At 37.3% G+C, this 14,035-nt stretch overlaps 1 protein-coding gene across 7 annotated transcripts in view; it reads right to left on the bottom strand.

The window, feature by feature from the left end:
• Osbpl1a (oxysterol binding protein like 1A) overlaps positions 1 to 14,035 on the bottom strand; it is a 202,072-nt gene that overhangs the window by 28,549 nt on the left and 159,488 nt on the right. For 6 of the 7 annotated variants that reach the window (XM_020169703.2, XM_020169702.2, XM_020169704.2 and 3 more), the window contains one exon: positions 2,164 to 2,239. In XM_020169703.2, the coding sequence (XP_020025292.2) occupies positions 2,164 to 2,239 (76 nt within the window). Of the gene's footprint in view, positions 1 to 2,163; positions 2,240 to 6,189; positions 6,330 to 14,035 lie in introns of those variants that run through there. The other variant, XM_074070188.1, reaches the window with a different exon arrangement.

A 14,035-nucleotide genomic window follows, 5' to 3' on the forward strand; every position in this document is an offset into this window, starting at 1 on the left:
GCTTATCTTCAATCTCTACTGGTACTCAATGCTTATACCTTTTGATTGTTCTGCTACCTAGGAGAGAGACACAGCCCAAAGAACAGTACTTCCAGTGATTTCCTTTTAACCCACACTAATAAATCTTCTCCTAGAACACTGGTCTCTTACAACCCTGGCAGAGAGCTATGCCCCCTGCGGCTCTCTCTCCAGGCTTTTAACCAGCATACAGAGGCTTCAGATCATTCCATGGTGCCCTTTCAACCCCAGCTGCTTTTATTTGCTCTATTTTGTTTATGATTCAGTCTAAGTGTTTATTTGCACAAGTAGTTCTGTATCTAAAAATAAAACCATGCTCAACAGAAATAAACGATCTTTCAGGGAGTGACAGATACGATTCAACACAACATTATTCCTAACCTTTGAAAGAACAGTTAGTCCTACTTTAGACAGAATGCTTGCTAAAGATGTAAGCTAGGCAGGCTGTTGGTCACCTGCATGAACAAATTCATGACACCACCAATGCAACTGACACCTGGACAAACAGGTTGCAGGACACAAACTTGACAAGAGACAAACAGAAAACTGCAATTTGGCCAAAAGGACTAAACTATACGTGACACTCTCATACAAATTCCTTTGACCACATCTGTCTTAGACAGATGTGGCACTGATTCTATAGGACAGTAGTCTTCATACCATGGGTTCTGATTCATCAAGTTGTGAGATCAACTCATTACTTTAATATAACAGAAAATATCAACTGAAGTATTGATGAGTATGCTTTTGTGAACCTGGTTTTCATTTTAGGGACAGACACACATGTACATAACTGTACAGTGGATCACAATGGTAAACATGTTTTCCTAAGGGTTTGAGAAATACTAACTGCAGAATATAAATACTAATTTTCTGTCTTGAAAATTTCACTTCCAAAGAGATTAATATAGTCTGCAAAAAAGTCTAATAAAACTGTAGATTATCCTATTTAAGTATAAATTTGTCAATATACATTTGCTTTGCCTTGAATTCTAATATAATTGAAGTAGATTTAGAGCCCATCTTCTGACTCACAGCTGTGATTACTGCTGATAATAAATACCATTTTTTGAGCACTATGCTAAACCAGAGACTATACTAGACATTTTATATTAATTGTTTGTGTTTTCACACATCTCTAAGGTACAAACTACTATCCTGATTTACACAGGAGGTAATGCTACACCTTGCCCAGGGTCTCATAGCCAGGAAGTGGAAGAGCTGGGATTAAACCCCACATTATCAGATGACAAGGTTTATTGAATTACTCTCTGTGAGGACTTAGAAAACATTAAACAGAATGTTTCTGGGATGAGCTTTTTGGAAATGATATTTTGGGGAGTCTTGGATGACATCACTATTCAGAATAGAAGCACTAGAAGACACATCAGCAGTTGAAAGGGTTTCAGAAGGACATGTTCAGAAGGTGACTACTTCTCAGGAAAGGGAAAGGTCTGGAAGTCCTCCCAGGTGATGTTGAATCATAACATTTAACAAGGTAATGTTCAGGCAGACTCTTTGGCACTTCAGGCCCCATGTGTTCTTTACTTTTCATCATTCTTGGTGGTGAAAGGACATGCTAGGAAGAGTTAAAGAGAATTTTACTCAAAGTTCCAGGCAGTGGTGTTAACTGCCTCTTAAAGGGCAGTTAACACACTCAGGCAGTGGTGTTAACTGCCCTCTTAAAGGGCACCCAGGGAGTTACACGAAATACTGCTGTCTTCCCACTGCCCCTAAATCAGATCCACCTGCACAGACAATGAAAAACACATATTCCAGATATTCCTCTTTTACAGTTATGAATCCAAAGTCCAAAGCTTGTTTTATGCACAGAAGTGTATGTGAAATCATACAGTACACTGTGGGAATCTGGTCTTTGAGAGAATTTCTGAGTAACTTTATGGGGAAATATGTGGTGTATGACAGGAAAAGAGCATTTTCTTATTTTCTTACAATGAAAAGTTACATTAAAGCCATAAAAGTGGCTCAAATTTTGTGAGGAAAACTTAATCTAAGATTGAGATTTTTGACTCTTGTATGTTTCCACATTCTTGTGCACCCTGCATGCAAACATCTAGAGATTCCCTTCTGAAAGATATGCAATTAAAGCTTGATGCCACATGATAAAATGGAGAGTAACTTTACCATTCCAATACACTTCCTGAGGATGCTCCAGATACTGAAGTCGTTTCTGGAAAACATAGGTGAGGGCAAACTCGTTCTGAAAAAGAAAAGAAAATCAAACAGTTCACTTTCATGCCATTGACACTAGAAAGGAAAACCTGTTGTCATTAACATGTGAGTGCATACATCTATTCACAATAGCCAAGTTATGGAAACAGCCAAGATGCCCCACCACTGACGAATGGATCAAGAAAATGTGGTATCTATACACAATGGAATTCTATGCAGCCATGAAGAAGAACAAAATGTTATCATTCGCTGGTAAATGGATGGAATTGGAGAACATCATTCTGAGTGAGGTTAGCCTGGCCCATAAGACCAAAAATCGTATGTTCTTCCACATATGCGGATATTAGATCAAGGACAAACACAAGGGGACTGGACTTTGATCACATGATAAAGCAAGAGCACACAAGGGAGGTATGAGGATAGATAAGACACCTCAAAAACTAGATAGCATTTGTTGTCCTCAACGCAGAGAAACTAAAGCAGATACTTTAAAGCAACTGAGGCCAATAGGAGAAGGGGACCAGGAACTAGAGAAAAGGTTAGTTCAAGAAGAATTAACCTAGAAGGTAACACACACGCACAGGAAATTAATGTGAGTCAACTCCCTGTATAGCTATCCTTACCTCAACTAGCAAAAACCCTTGGTCCTTCCTATTATTGCTTATACTCTCTCCTCAACAAAATTAGAGATAAGGGCAAAATAGTTTCTTCCGGGTATCGAGGGGGTGGGGGGGAAGGGAGGGGGTGGGGGAGAAAGGGAGGAGGTGGGGGAAGGGGGAAGAAATGACCCAAACATTGTATGCACATATAAATAAAATAAAAATTAAAAAAAACCATGTGAGTGCACACACGTACAGAGACACTTTGTGTGTACTGTCATAGACAGGGCACAACGGGATGTACTCCTTCACTGCTATTCTGGCCCCTGAAAAGTCTTGTAACAAATCAGCAGCCCTCAGTCTTTAGCATAGCAGTGAACCCAGTGCCCCTCATCCTTCCCAGTCCTTGGGGTCCAGGATCACCACAGAGGTACACTATCTTATCACATGCTACACATCTAACCTTCTTGTCTGACTCACATTCTGGTACCTAACAAATTATTGTACTTTAGCTGCTAAATGCTGTAAACAAAGTGCCATCACAGAGCCCAAAGGTTTCTGGGAGTTACATGGGAAAATGTAGAAAAACTATCAAAGCCAAAGTAAAATTTCGAGCCTGCATCACACATTAGTTCTTCCCTCAGGACACTGACCAAAACTGAGCAAGTCTAGATATATTAGAAAGCTCTTTACAGATTGAACATTGGCAGGAAAAGCATCTTCAAAGCCTCTGCAGAGGTTTAGAAGCACCCAGAGGGATGGTGGTTTTCAGAGGCAGAGGGTCTGTGACTAACACCTCATCAGGGTTAAGGTGTTCTAATGCCAGATGGGGTGGGCATTCCCACAGGCCAGAATGGCACCACCACAGGAATCAAGGGCAAGGGGATGCCCACACCAGCTTTCCAAAGCATTGGTAATAGCATTGACTCTTCAGTTATCTCAGGTTACAACAAGAGATGCCAGTTTTCTAGTTGCCTTCTGAAATACATCCATACAACTAAAATATTAAAGAAAATATAAAACAAAAACATCTTCTAAAGAACTTAAATGTTAAACCTTAATAAAATTTGAAGTTTTTCAACAAATAGTAGTATCTCAAATCCTCCACAGTGAAATTCTTCTGGTTTCTTCTTTGTCATGAACATACTCATTTGTCAGATTTGCCATCTAACCAATCTGCTGGATAAGTGGCCACAGATGGTATTTAAATCACAGTCCCCATTCTCCAAAACTATTAATCTCTGTGGCATGAACAATGGATAGCAGGAATAGGAATCTGCTACTAATCACCATGTGCATGTATAATGTAGGGGTATGTGTGTGTGTGTGTGTGTGTGTGTACTGAATTCCCCATCTCCTGGCCATGAAACAGTCATCCGGAAATGTAACACACCTCAGAAGTTATAAACCCAAAATGAAGACTGAGGGCTGTAATCCCCAACAAATGTTTACATTAAAAGTACAGGTATGTCTACTGTTCTGATTAAAGATAAGAGCAGATGGTAAGAAAAGGAACAAATATCTTGGAGACATTTCTTGAAGGCAAAGGTAAGAGACCTTGTGCTTTATAATTATTCTCAGTTTACAAACAGGATTGTCACCAAGAGTCCTACCTGAAAATATCCTATACTCATTCTTATGCATATACCTTCTGTGCTATTTTATGAAAATGTAATAATTACTCATTTATGAGGATTATCACAACCAGAAAGCAGAGATGAAAGGCATTTTGAAAGGTAATGGCTGTTATTTTCTTGTGTAGGACATGCAGAGTCAAGCACAAAAACTAATTCAGACCATACTGAGTCTTGATCAGAAACACAATGAGCTGATCAGAAATAGCAAGAGAAACACTGGTCATGAGCACCACCCAGAAGTTTTGGTTTCGTAAATGACCTCGGGGTTGTTCACCATGATCTAAGTCAACAGCTTGATGAGGCTACCAGAAAGACAGACGCAACTGCAGACTACCAATGGGAGCAGAGAGGCAAAGCAGCTGCACGATCCCATTTTTTAAAAGGAATCTCAACCCCCCTGCTCAGGAGGACTTATCAGAGGCTAGACAAAGGTGCCTGGAAAACATTTCTTACATGCAATGATGAAGGGAAGAACCACAAGAAACTGGAAGCCTGGGGAATGCAGGCATGACAGAGGCCCTTCAGTATCAGAGGGTGGAGCCTTGAGGCAGGAGTAATACCTTCCCCTAACACTCCCAATGCCCCCTCCCTCTCTGCCTGCTTCATCTTTCTACACAGCACTGATCAATACACGCCATGGTACAGTCTCTTGCTTACTTGTGACTATGTGGCCCAAACCACATATAAACTGAGAATTCACATTTTATTTACTAATATGGCCTGGACACCTCGGACAGTGCCTAACACATAGAAGTCGAAGTATTTGTTCAATAAGCTTTGGGATTATCTCTTTCACAAAGAATTTGGTTTACTCTCTGCTACCCAGGAAAGTAAGACTAGTACTACTGGTGAAAGTTTATGTTAGTGTGGCTGTCATACAGGCTTGTTTTACAATTAATTCCAACAATGGCAGAGAGAGATTCTGCCTCCGGAAGGGTTTCGGGCTGAGGTGCATCAGGCATGGCATGTAAAACCATTCCTGGCATGGAAAGGCATTTCTGTATGGGGTAGAAAACTGCTCTGGACTTGTCAGGTCAGGGATGCTATGCTGTGGGATAGCCTATGCGGAATAAGACACTCAGCCCCAACATCAACAGGACTAAGGTGGAGGAGGTCTGTCAGAGGAATACTACCAGCATCTTAACATAATTTCAAAAGATGTAGAAGCCATGCTAAAAAAGTGAAAAGGAATAAGATAAACTAATTTTAGTATTTTATTTAACCATTGTATCTAAAATATCATCATTTTATCATGTATTGATATAAAAATTATTACCAAGACATTGTGTACTCTTTCCCAGTATGGTCTTCAAAACCCACTGTGCATTCTACACTTGGAGCACATCTCAATGTAGCTACTATTTTCAATAAAGTGAAATCTAATCATAACAAAACAAAGCTGTGTTTGGTGGAAATATATTTTATTCTGCCTCATTTAATAACTTAATACAGTCATACACAGTTAGAGGCAATGGGACAGAGCAGACCCAGGAGTACACTATTTGAAGACTGTGGGTAGAAGAATAAAAAAACTGCTCAATTACAGGAGAAAGTCAATTAGAGACCAAAAAAACCAACAACAACCACCACCACTAAAAAACAGCTTAAAGCCTAATCATAAGAAAATGCTAAACCTTTTGCAGTATTAAAGCAGAAATAATAAAGTAATTTTATAATAGATCAAAATTTTTTTATTTTAAAATTTTATTCTCTCCACCAAGAAAGAAGAGAGAAATCCTTACTGATGCTGGATGGTGGTGTTACTCGATACCAATCAGGATTCTCACATTGAAAGCAGAGATTGGTGGTTCTGTCCCCCTGGAGTGGATCTGAGGGTCATTATCTTGCATTCTATGGTCCCTTTTTCCTTCATGCAGAGAGAAAACACTCTGTACCAGGGACTGACAGTGCTATGCCTGGTTCTATTTTCGCCCATACAGATGACATTATGACTATCTACACAACAGCACAGTAGCTGCTTTCTAAATGAGAAGTCTCCTTGAAGTTGTTTTATCTTTGTGATGGAAATGGCTCCACTTGTTAGCCCACCATTATTTCCCTGCTACACACTGTTGTAGACAGAGCCCAAATGGAGCCAAATCATTATGAAGTGTGACAAACAAATGTGGGACTCAAATCCTGCTTATTATGAAAAAAGTTGGGCAAGGTCAGGAGATCACTACGGTCCCCCTCAGGCTTTCAAGGATAACTTGGGTGACAGAAACCCTAAGAAAGGCTCCACGGGACAGGCTTCACAGAAATTGTATAGTGTCCCTTCATCCACCTGCTAGACACCACCTATCACCTTCCTTTTCTTGCTCTATGGATAGCTAAGTTAAACATACAACATGGCTTGCTCACGGAGACGCTTGGAAAAAACAATTGTAAAACACAGGCAGGCAAAATGAAGCTTTGGGCTCCAAGTATGTCATGCTGTTCACATTTGCTCCTAACTTCTCAGGAGGCACCTATGAGCTCTGTATCTTGAGTATGGGCATGTACGTACTTCATTGAAATAGTTATACTTGAGGGGGGGTCTTTTTCATGCAGGACACTAAAAACAAAACATGGGATGGGAATCCCAGTTATACTGTGCTCTTGATACTTAATGCTTCCCTGCAGAGCCTTGGGCCAATCTTCCAAGTCAAGGCTACCCATTCAATTCACCTTACTTAGCAGTTAAATCTGTACTAAGGAAAGTAATGCCCAGGACAATTAAGAGTCCTGGAAATGAAGGTTCAGTTTCTGACCTATATCAGTTTTAATGAACTTTCTAAATTCTTTGTTATTTTTATAAATAAGTACAAAATACTAGTACAAAATACTAGTCATTCATCACCTGCCCACTAAATCATGGTTTCAGTCATCAAAAGCTCTTTGTATATTATAATCACTGGGTTCATCAACTATATTGCATATTACTTTTTCCAAGGCTAGCATTGGTCTTGTGATTCTATTTATACTGTGATTCAAACCAAATCTACCTAGGAAGACTATACACAGTGTCATCATAATCTGTATGTAAAACATAAACAGCTATCTTTCAGTACTGTCACAACTAACAAGATTAAAACACTCCATCATTCTATTGATGTCCACTCTGGAAAAAAGCTAAATCTCTTATTTCACAAAGGTTGGTACTCTATTCTTATATTTTTTAGGAATTCAAGTGTTATATCAAAACAAAACAAAACATATACAACAAAAATGATCTCAGGTATATACAAAATGGTTGTAAACATAACTAAATAAGCAAAAAAAGTTATTTTTCCAAATAATAAAACAATACATTACATAACAAATGATATAATCCACAGTTAAAGACAAACAGCAATAGCTTGGGGCTCCTTTCTATTTTTGTCTTTGCAAAATGGGCACTTTTTTTTTAAACTGAAATGTTATTGTACAGACACACTGCTCACTAAATGATGTCAAGGACCCCCTTCAAGTCTATAGACATAAGGTGTGTCTATTTGCCTAAAGTTACCTTTAGGCAAATGTACATGCGCACTCATGTTACTTTATGTAAGTAGCATATCATGCATCTTGGAGGTTTTTGTGGTTGTTTTTATTGCACTACGGATTAAACTCAGGGCCTCATACATGCTAGGCAAGCACTCCACAACCCCTCATGGTGTTATTTTTGATGTGGTCTTCCCTCTCCTTTTCATCTTGCTGCTTGTCACCTAATAAGCCATGTTGAAAAGCTACTATTTTTCCCAACTAGTGTTCCCAGATAGTTATATATACAGCACACAGATGTACACACATAAAGGAGCTTTCTGATTTTAACATTCTTAAACAATATTAATTATACATATTTCTCTACAACTTGATTTTTCCATTCAATGCCTCATGGAAATTTGTTCAAGTCAAATGATAAACTAATTCTTTTAATCAATGTCTTATATTCCATAGAAGGTTATATCTCAAAATACATTCTGTCATTCTCATGAAAGGCATTCACTGTTTCTGTTCTTTTGCCAAAATGATGCAACAAAAACATCTTAATGTATTATTTTTTATAACTGATGCTTTTGTTTCTATGGGATAGAGTGCCAGGGGCAAGGCTGCTGAGTATCTTTATGGCTGGGTGTAGTGGTTTAAGCCTGTAATTCCAGCACTGAAACTGAGACAGATAATTGCAAGTTTGAGGCCAGTGTGACCTATAAAGCAAGATCGTGTCTAAAAAAAAAAAAATCTCTAATTCATATTTTCACAGATGTCATACTGCTTTCTAAGAAGGTTTCAACAATTTTCTTTTTCACCAAGAATCCATGAGGGCACTCCCTTTCCCAATGCCCACTAGCAGCAATCTGTGTCAGTAGGTTTCTGTCTTCCTACATTTTGTCAGTGTGACTGCTAGGAGGTGATGCAGCACAGTTATTTTACTTAGTTTCTCCTTGACGCCTATTGAGTTAGAAAATATTTCAAATATTTAATGACATTTGAACTTACATATCTGTTAACCAAGTATTTCATTTACGCTACTGGATTTTTTGTGTGTTAATATGTAAGTTTGTTTTGTATATGAAATATATTAGTTCACATTTGCAAGTTTAAATTTTTACAGACAAATGTCTTTTACAGTAGCTTTGTGCTTTTTAAAGGGTTTCCTAACTTAGATTTTTATGATGTGTATGCATACACACAATATATATCAAGTCCATATCTCTACATGAAATGGTGAGGTCCCTTTAAGTTTTGTCCTTGTTCACTGTGTGGTTCCCTGTAAGATTCTTAAGCCCTTTGTGCCTTTCCTGTCCCTTTCCTTACCAGACAGAGAAAAGCTCTTCCTCCACCATTTCTTTTGTCAATGCTTCCAGAGATCTTAATAATCAACATTTTTCTTTAGCTTCTGTCTCATTTCAAAAGACCATGGATCATTGATTCTTTGCCTCAGGGAAGACAAGAAAGGTCTAGGAGGATTCTTTTTAAAGCAGTATTTTCACAAATGCTGTGACATCAAAATATCCCTGAGTGAACTTTAAATGAGTTCTACCAGGACGAAGTGTTACAATACTAATGCCTAACATTCAGTGAGTACTTTACTTCCATTTAGACCCTGTGCTAATCACTTAACACATATCACCTCACTTAATCTTCAAAATTGTCCTGAAAATTAAGCATTCCTGTTAAAGAAGGTATGCATGGTCACAAATGCAATGAATACCAGAACACTGGGATTCTTTAATTTCACAGCTTTAGCTCCCACTTTTCAGAGCTCTATCATTAAGAGTTTTGTAAACAGGCACAGCTTAGTGATTCTACTTAGAAAATGACAATAATAGTATTCCATATGGCCAGGTGAGGTTCCAATGAGGTAATGCATAAAGAGCAGTGTTCATTTTTTAAATTGTTTCTCATTCATTGTAGTCTATACACTCAACTTAATGGTAATGTAATATTTGAAAAATGAATAGAACATATCTACGCAAGGGTAGGTATTGTTAATGAAAATTTGTTCCAATAACAAGCACACATTCCTGTAAGTGAATACTGTGTGTGTGTATATATATATATATACCATGTGTGTGTGTGTGTGTGTGTATATATATGTATGTATATATACCTATATGTATATAAGTATGTGTGTATATATGTACATAGTGATGTAAAACATTTGGTCCAGGGCCAGGCAGGTAGAAAATTTTCAGCACAAGTAGATACTGATGTTAACATTATTATGAATTGCTTTGGGAAAGAAAAAAAAAGCCCTCTTCTTTCTGGCTGGGCTGTTCAAGATTTAAAACTACCACTATTTTCTGGATGGATAATTTACTAATTACAGCTTCAAAAGATGATCTAGAAAAGTGGCTATAGAGTGACCAATCTTCATAACTATAAAGGTTTTTACAGAGAGGTGTGAATTATTTCTACCATGGGAGAAAAAAAGCAGACAATGAAATGTTTCTCCACGTTTGTTCTATGGCCCCTTGGTAAGGCTTCACAATAGAAGAACCAATGCTATGACCAGTGAATCTCATTCAGGGTCTCTTAACAGTACAGCCCCACAAGATTTTTCAGACAAATATGGTACTCCCTCAGGCCAAAGTCTGGGGGATGTCAAAGAAGTACTCTTTAAACAAAGACTATAGTGAAGGCTTAATGAAGCAACTTGGGAAGGACTATGACTTGGTAAAGTTCCTTTCTTTCCTGTCATCTAATAATTCACCGATAATCTCTGTTTTAATGTCATATGACCTGGGTAGAAGTGCTATGCCAATTCTGTCCAAGTAACATCTTTCACCTAATGAAATGATGAAAAGAATATACTAGTAAGTCCCACATTTAATTTTCAGGTGCTTTAAACATTCCTCTGACATCATTAAATGGCATTAAAACTGACTTGTCTTCAGAGCTCAGGTACTCCCTGTCACCAAATCCATCCATGTGAGATTCCAAGCATTGCTCCTCTACTCAGGTTTTTCTTCTGCACCAGATTTGGAGAATAATCTCAAATTCAATCATGCTGTCAGCAACGGGATTTTAAAAACAACTCCCATGATCTAATTTAGAACGCAGAGGTTGGCTACCTCCACACTCTGTTTACATTTCGTATTTTCTATCTTCCTTCATCCCGTTACTTTTGTAATCTACGGCTCACTAGACTGGCATCCCCACTCCATCAGAGGTTCGCATGTATGCCTTATTCTCCTCTGCATCCCCATCCTACAGAGAACTGGGCATATGATAAGTATGATAGTAAGTGGTTCTACCCCTGTCTCTTAAGTTAAAATGAAGCCAAAGAAAGAAAAATAGTGAAAAGTGACAGATATGAATAAATAAGGGGTGATGTAAGAACACAACAATTGCTTTCTGTCTCTAAGCCAACTTTTTCAATGCACATTTTCACTTGCACTGAGCAAATAAATACTTGGTCATGTTACTAAATATTCTGCAGGAATAATTTTAGGTAATATCATGATTTTAATTTCAGTCATAATTTTAATACTCTTTAGGTATTTAGAAAAGTAAAAATCAACCGTATTTCTGACACAAGACCAAAAGAATTGAATTAAAAGTCTACGAAATAACTTTAAAGAAGCAGACTTCAATATATCTGTAACTATCACATTGAAAATTTATTTGTATGCATACATGTGTATTTATGTTTTGTACTTATGTGAGTACATGTTTATTCATTTATTAGACACTTTTTAAGTCTTAACTGTCAGAATTGTTCCTCTCTCCTGAAAATCCTTTTCTGTAAGTCCTAACTTAAATATAGTCTTAATGAATACAGCTGTGTCTTTAATTTCAACTTCCTTACTGATGTTTACTAAGCATCCAACTGAAAAAGTCTTCCAAATTAAAAAATCATTAAGGATAAATCCATTTTTTTTGTTGATTGTCTTGGTGGCACTGGGATTTAAACTCAGGGCTTTGTACTTGCAAGGCAGGTGCTATGTCACTTGATCCACACCTCCAGTCCAGAGATAAACTCACTTTAAAATAAATTTATATTCACAAAATTGAAGATGAGATTTTAAAATGACGTTAAAGTAAATTACTCTAGTAAAAGTCTCATTTCATTTGTACATCATCACAAATAAAGTAAAACCTTGTGTGAACAAATATTTTTATCATTTATTTGGGATACAATTCACAAATCTATTCTTCAAAAAAGTCTGAAAAACGATTAAATTCTATTGTTGGAAATTTATTGTTCTTTTCTATCTCTTCTTTGTCCTGGATAGGGCATAAACAACCATATAGAATGCAACTTCTCTCATCTAAAAGGATAAAAGCTTTTGAAAATATTCCTTATTCATCTATCACTCCATTCTTGAAATTATACAAGGCTATTGTTCACAGTTACTTATTTCAACTTTTAGATTATTTAAACCACTAGATTCTAAGCTCTGTTGAACCTGCAGTCAATCTAAGAAACATAGCAGATACTCAGTACAAGCTGCTAAGATAACCTTTATGCAATTGGTTTCCTATTGTTTAGGATTGTAAACCCCACAGTGTGTTTACAATGTAATATAATGCCAGCATAATCAACAACAAAAGGCTATTTGTATACTTTGAGAGACTGAGATGTCATGTCATGGAATTTTTGATGTGTTTGAAACACCTTTCACTTTTCTGTCATTCTCATAGAAAGATAACTAGAAGAATGCTTGTCGGTGACACTGAAGAACAGAGGTTAGTGGTTCAAAGTTTGGGGCAGAAAAGAGTTCTCAGAGAGGACTTATAAAAGCAGTAACTTAAGAGAAAAATTATGCAGGTAAAGAAGCAATGAAAGACTTCTGTTAATTATGAGTTACCAAATAAGAGAAAATGTTCACGATACACAGACATATAAAGAATTCCTACCAATCAACAATGAAAACATCAAACCAACTTAAAACGAACAAATCCCCCAGACATTTCACAAAGAAAGGTATAACAATGGTTAGTAAATTCATGGACAAATGCTCACAATTATTAAAGCAAGTTAAAGCCACAATGAGATACCATGTCAAACCCATGAAAGCCAGGGCTGGCAAGGATGTGGGACACTGATACATTCACAGATTGCTGACAGGAGTGTACAATGACACACAATGTTGACAAATAGTACTGTAACAGCTTTATACAGCCAAACATATATTTCCCCCATGATCTGACAATTCTACTCCTACATAATGGCAAGAATGACAATATGTCCATAAAAGATGCCTATGAGAGCAATTATAGCAGCTTTATTCCTGATTCCAAACTGGAAACAAATGTGCATCAAGGGGTGTATAGGTAAGCAAACTGTGCCATAATCAAAGAATGGCACACTACTCACCAAGAAAAAGGAGGGGCAAGAAAGGGGCGACTCTCAAAATGTCATGTTGAGTGATTACGGCCAGAGTCAAAATAAGGACACATTGTGTGATTCTACTTGTAATTTAGTTCAAGAACAGATGGAAATAATTAACAGTGACAGAAATCAGAATAATGTCTGTCTATGGAGCAGAAGAACTGACTGAAAGGCAGTTAGAACTTCCTGGGGTGATGAAGTGTTTCATAGCTTGATCTGGGTAGTAATTACACGGCGATATGCATTTTCCAAAACTCACCAAAATATGTTACTTCTCAATCCGTGTATAGTAATTAAAATTTTAGTTATAATGTATGAGATTTAATTTATTAAAAGGCATATACACAAAATATCTGACAAATTTAAGATATAGAAATCAATACAATTAAAGTGCCTGTATCCCCATTTCGACAGAGGCAGGGCTTTAGTTGGTCTTAAAGATAGCATATCATGTAAAACTTTTTTTAAATGACTGATATTTAGTGTGCCCTCTACATAGTTCTAGGTTTAAACTCAGACAAACATAGGAACCTCAAAATTCTGTCTGCATATTCAGAATGCCACTTTGAAGCCAAGTACAAACCAGTACCCTAACTCATGGCTGAGTCAGGCATAAAGGTGCCAGGATGAATTCACCAGCTGGGTATTTAACCTTCTCCTAGACATTGTCAACTAAAATTAGCTTGGTGATTCAGAATCAAATCAGTACAAGTCTAAGATGAAAGCCCAAAACTAGTCATATGCCTTTTTTAGTTAAGCATCTTTAAATTCCTGCCACTAGGTTTTCT

The sequence above is a fragment of the Castor canadensis genome, chromosome 4 (genome assembly GCF_047511655.1).
Source record: "Castor canadensis chromosome 4, mCasCan1.hap1v2, whole genome shotgun sequence".
In the NCBI taxonomy this organism is placed as follows: Eukaryota; Metazoa; Chordata; class Mammalia; order Rodentia; family Castoridae; genus Castor; species Castor canadensis.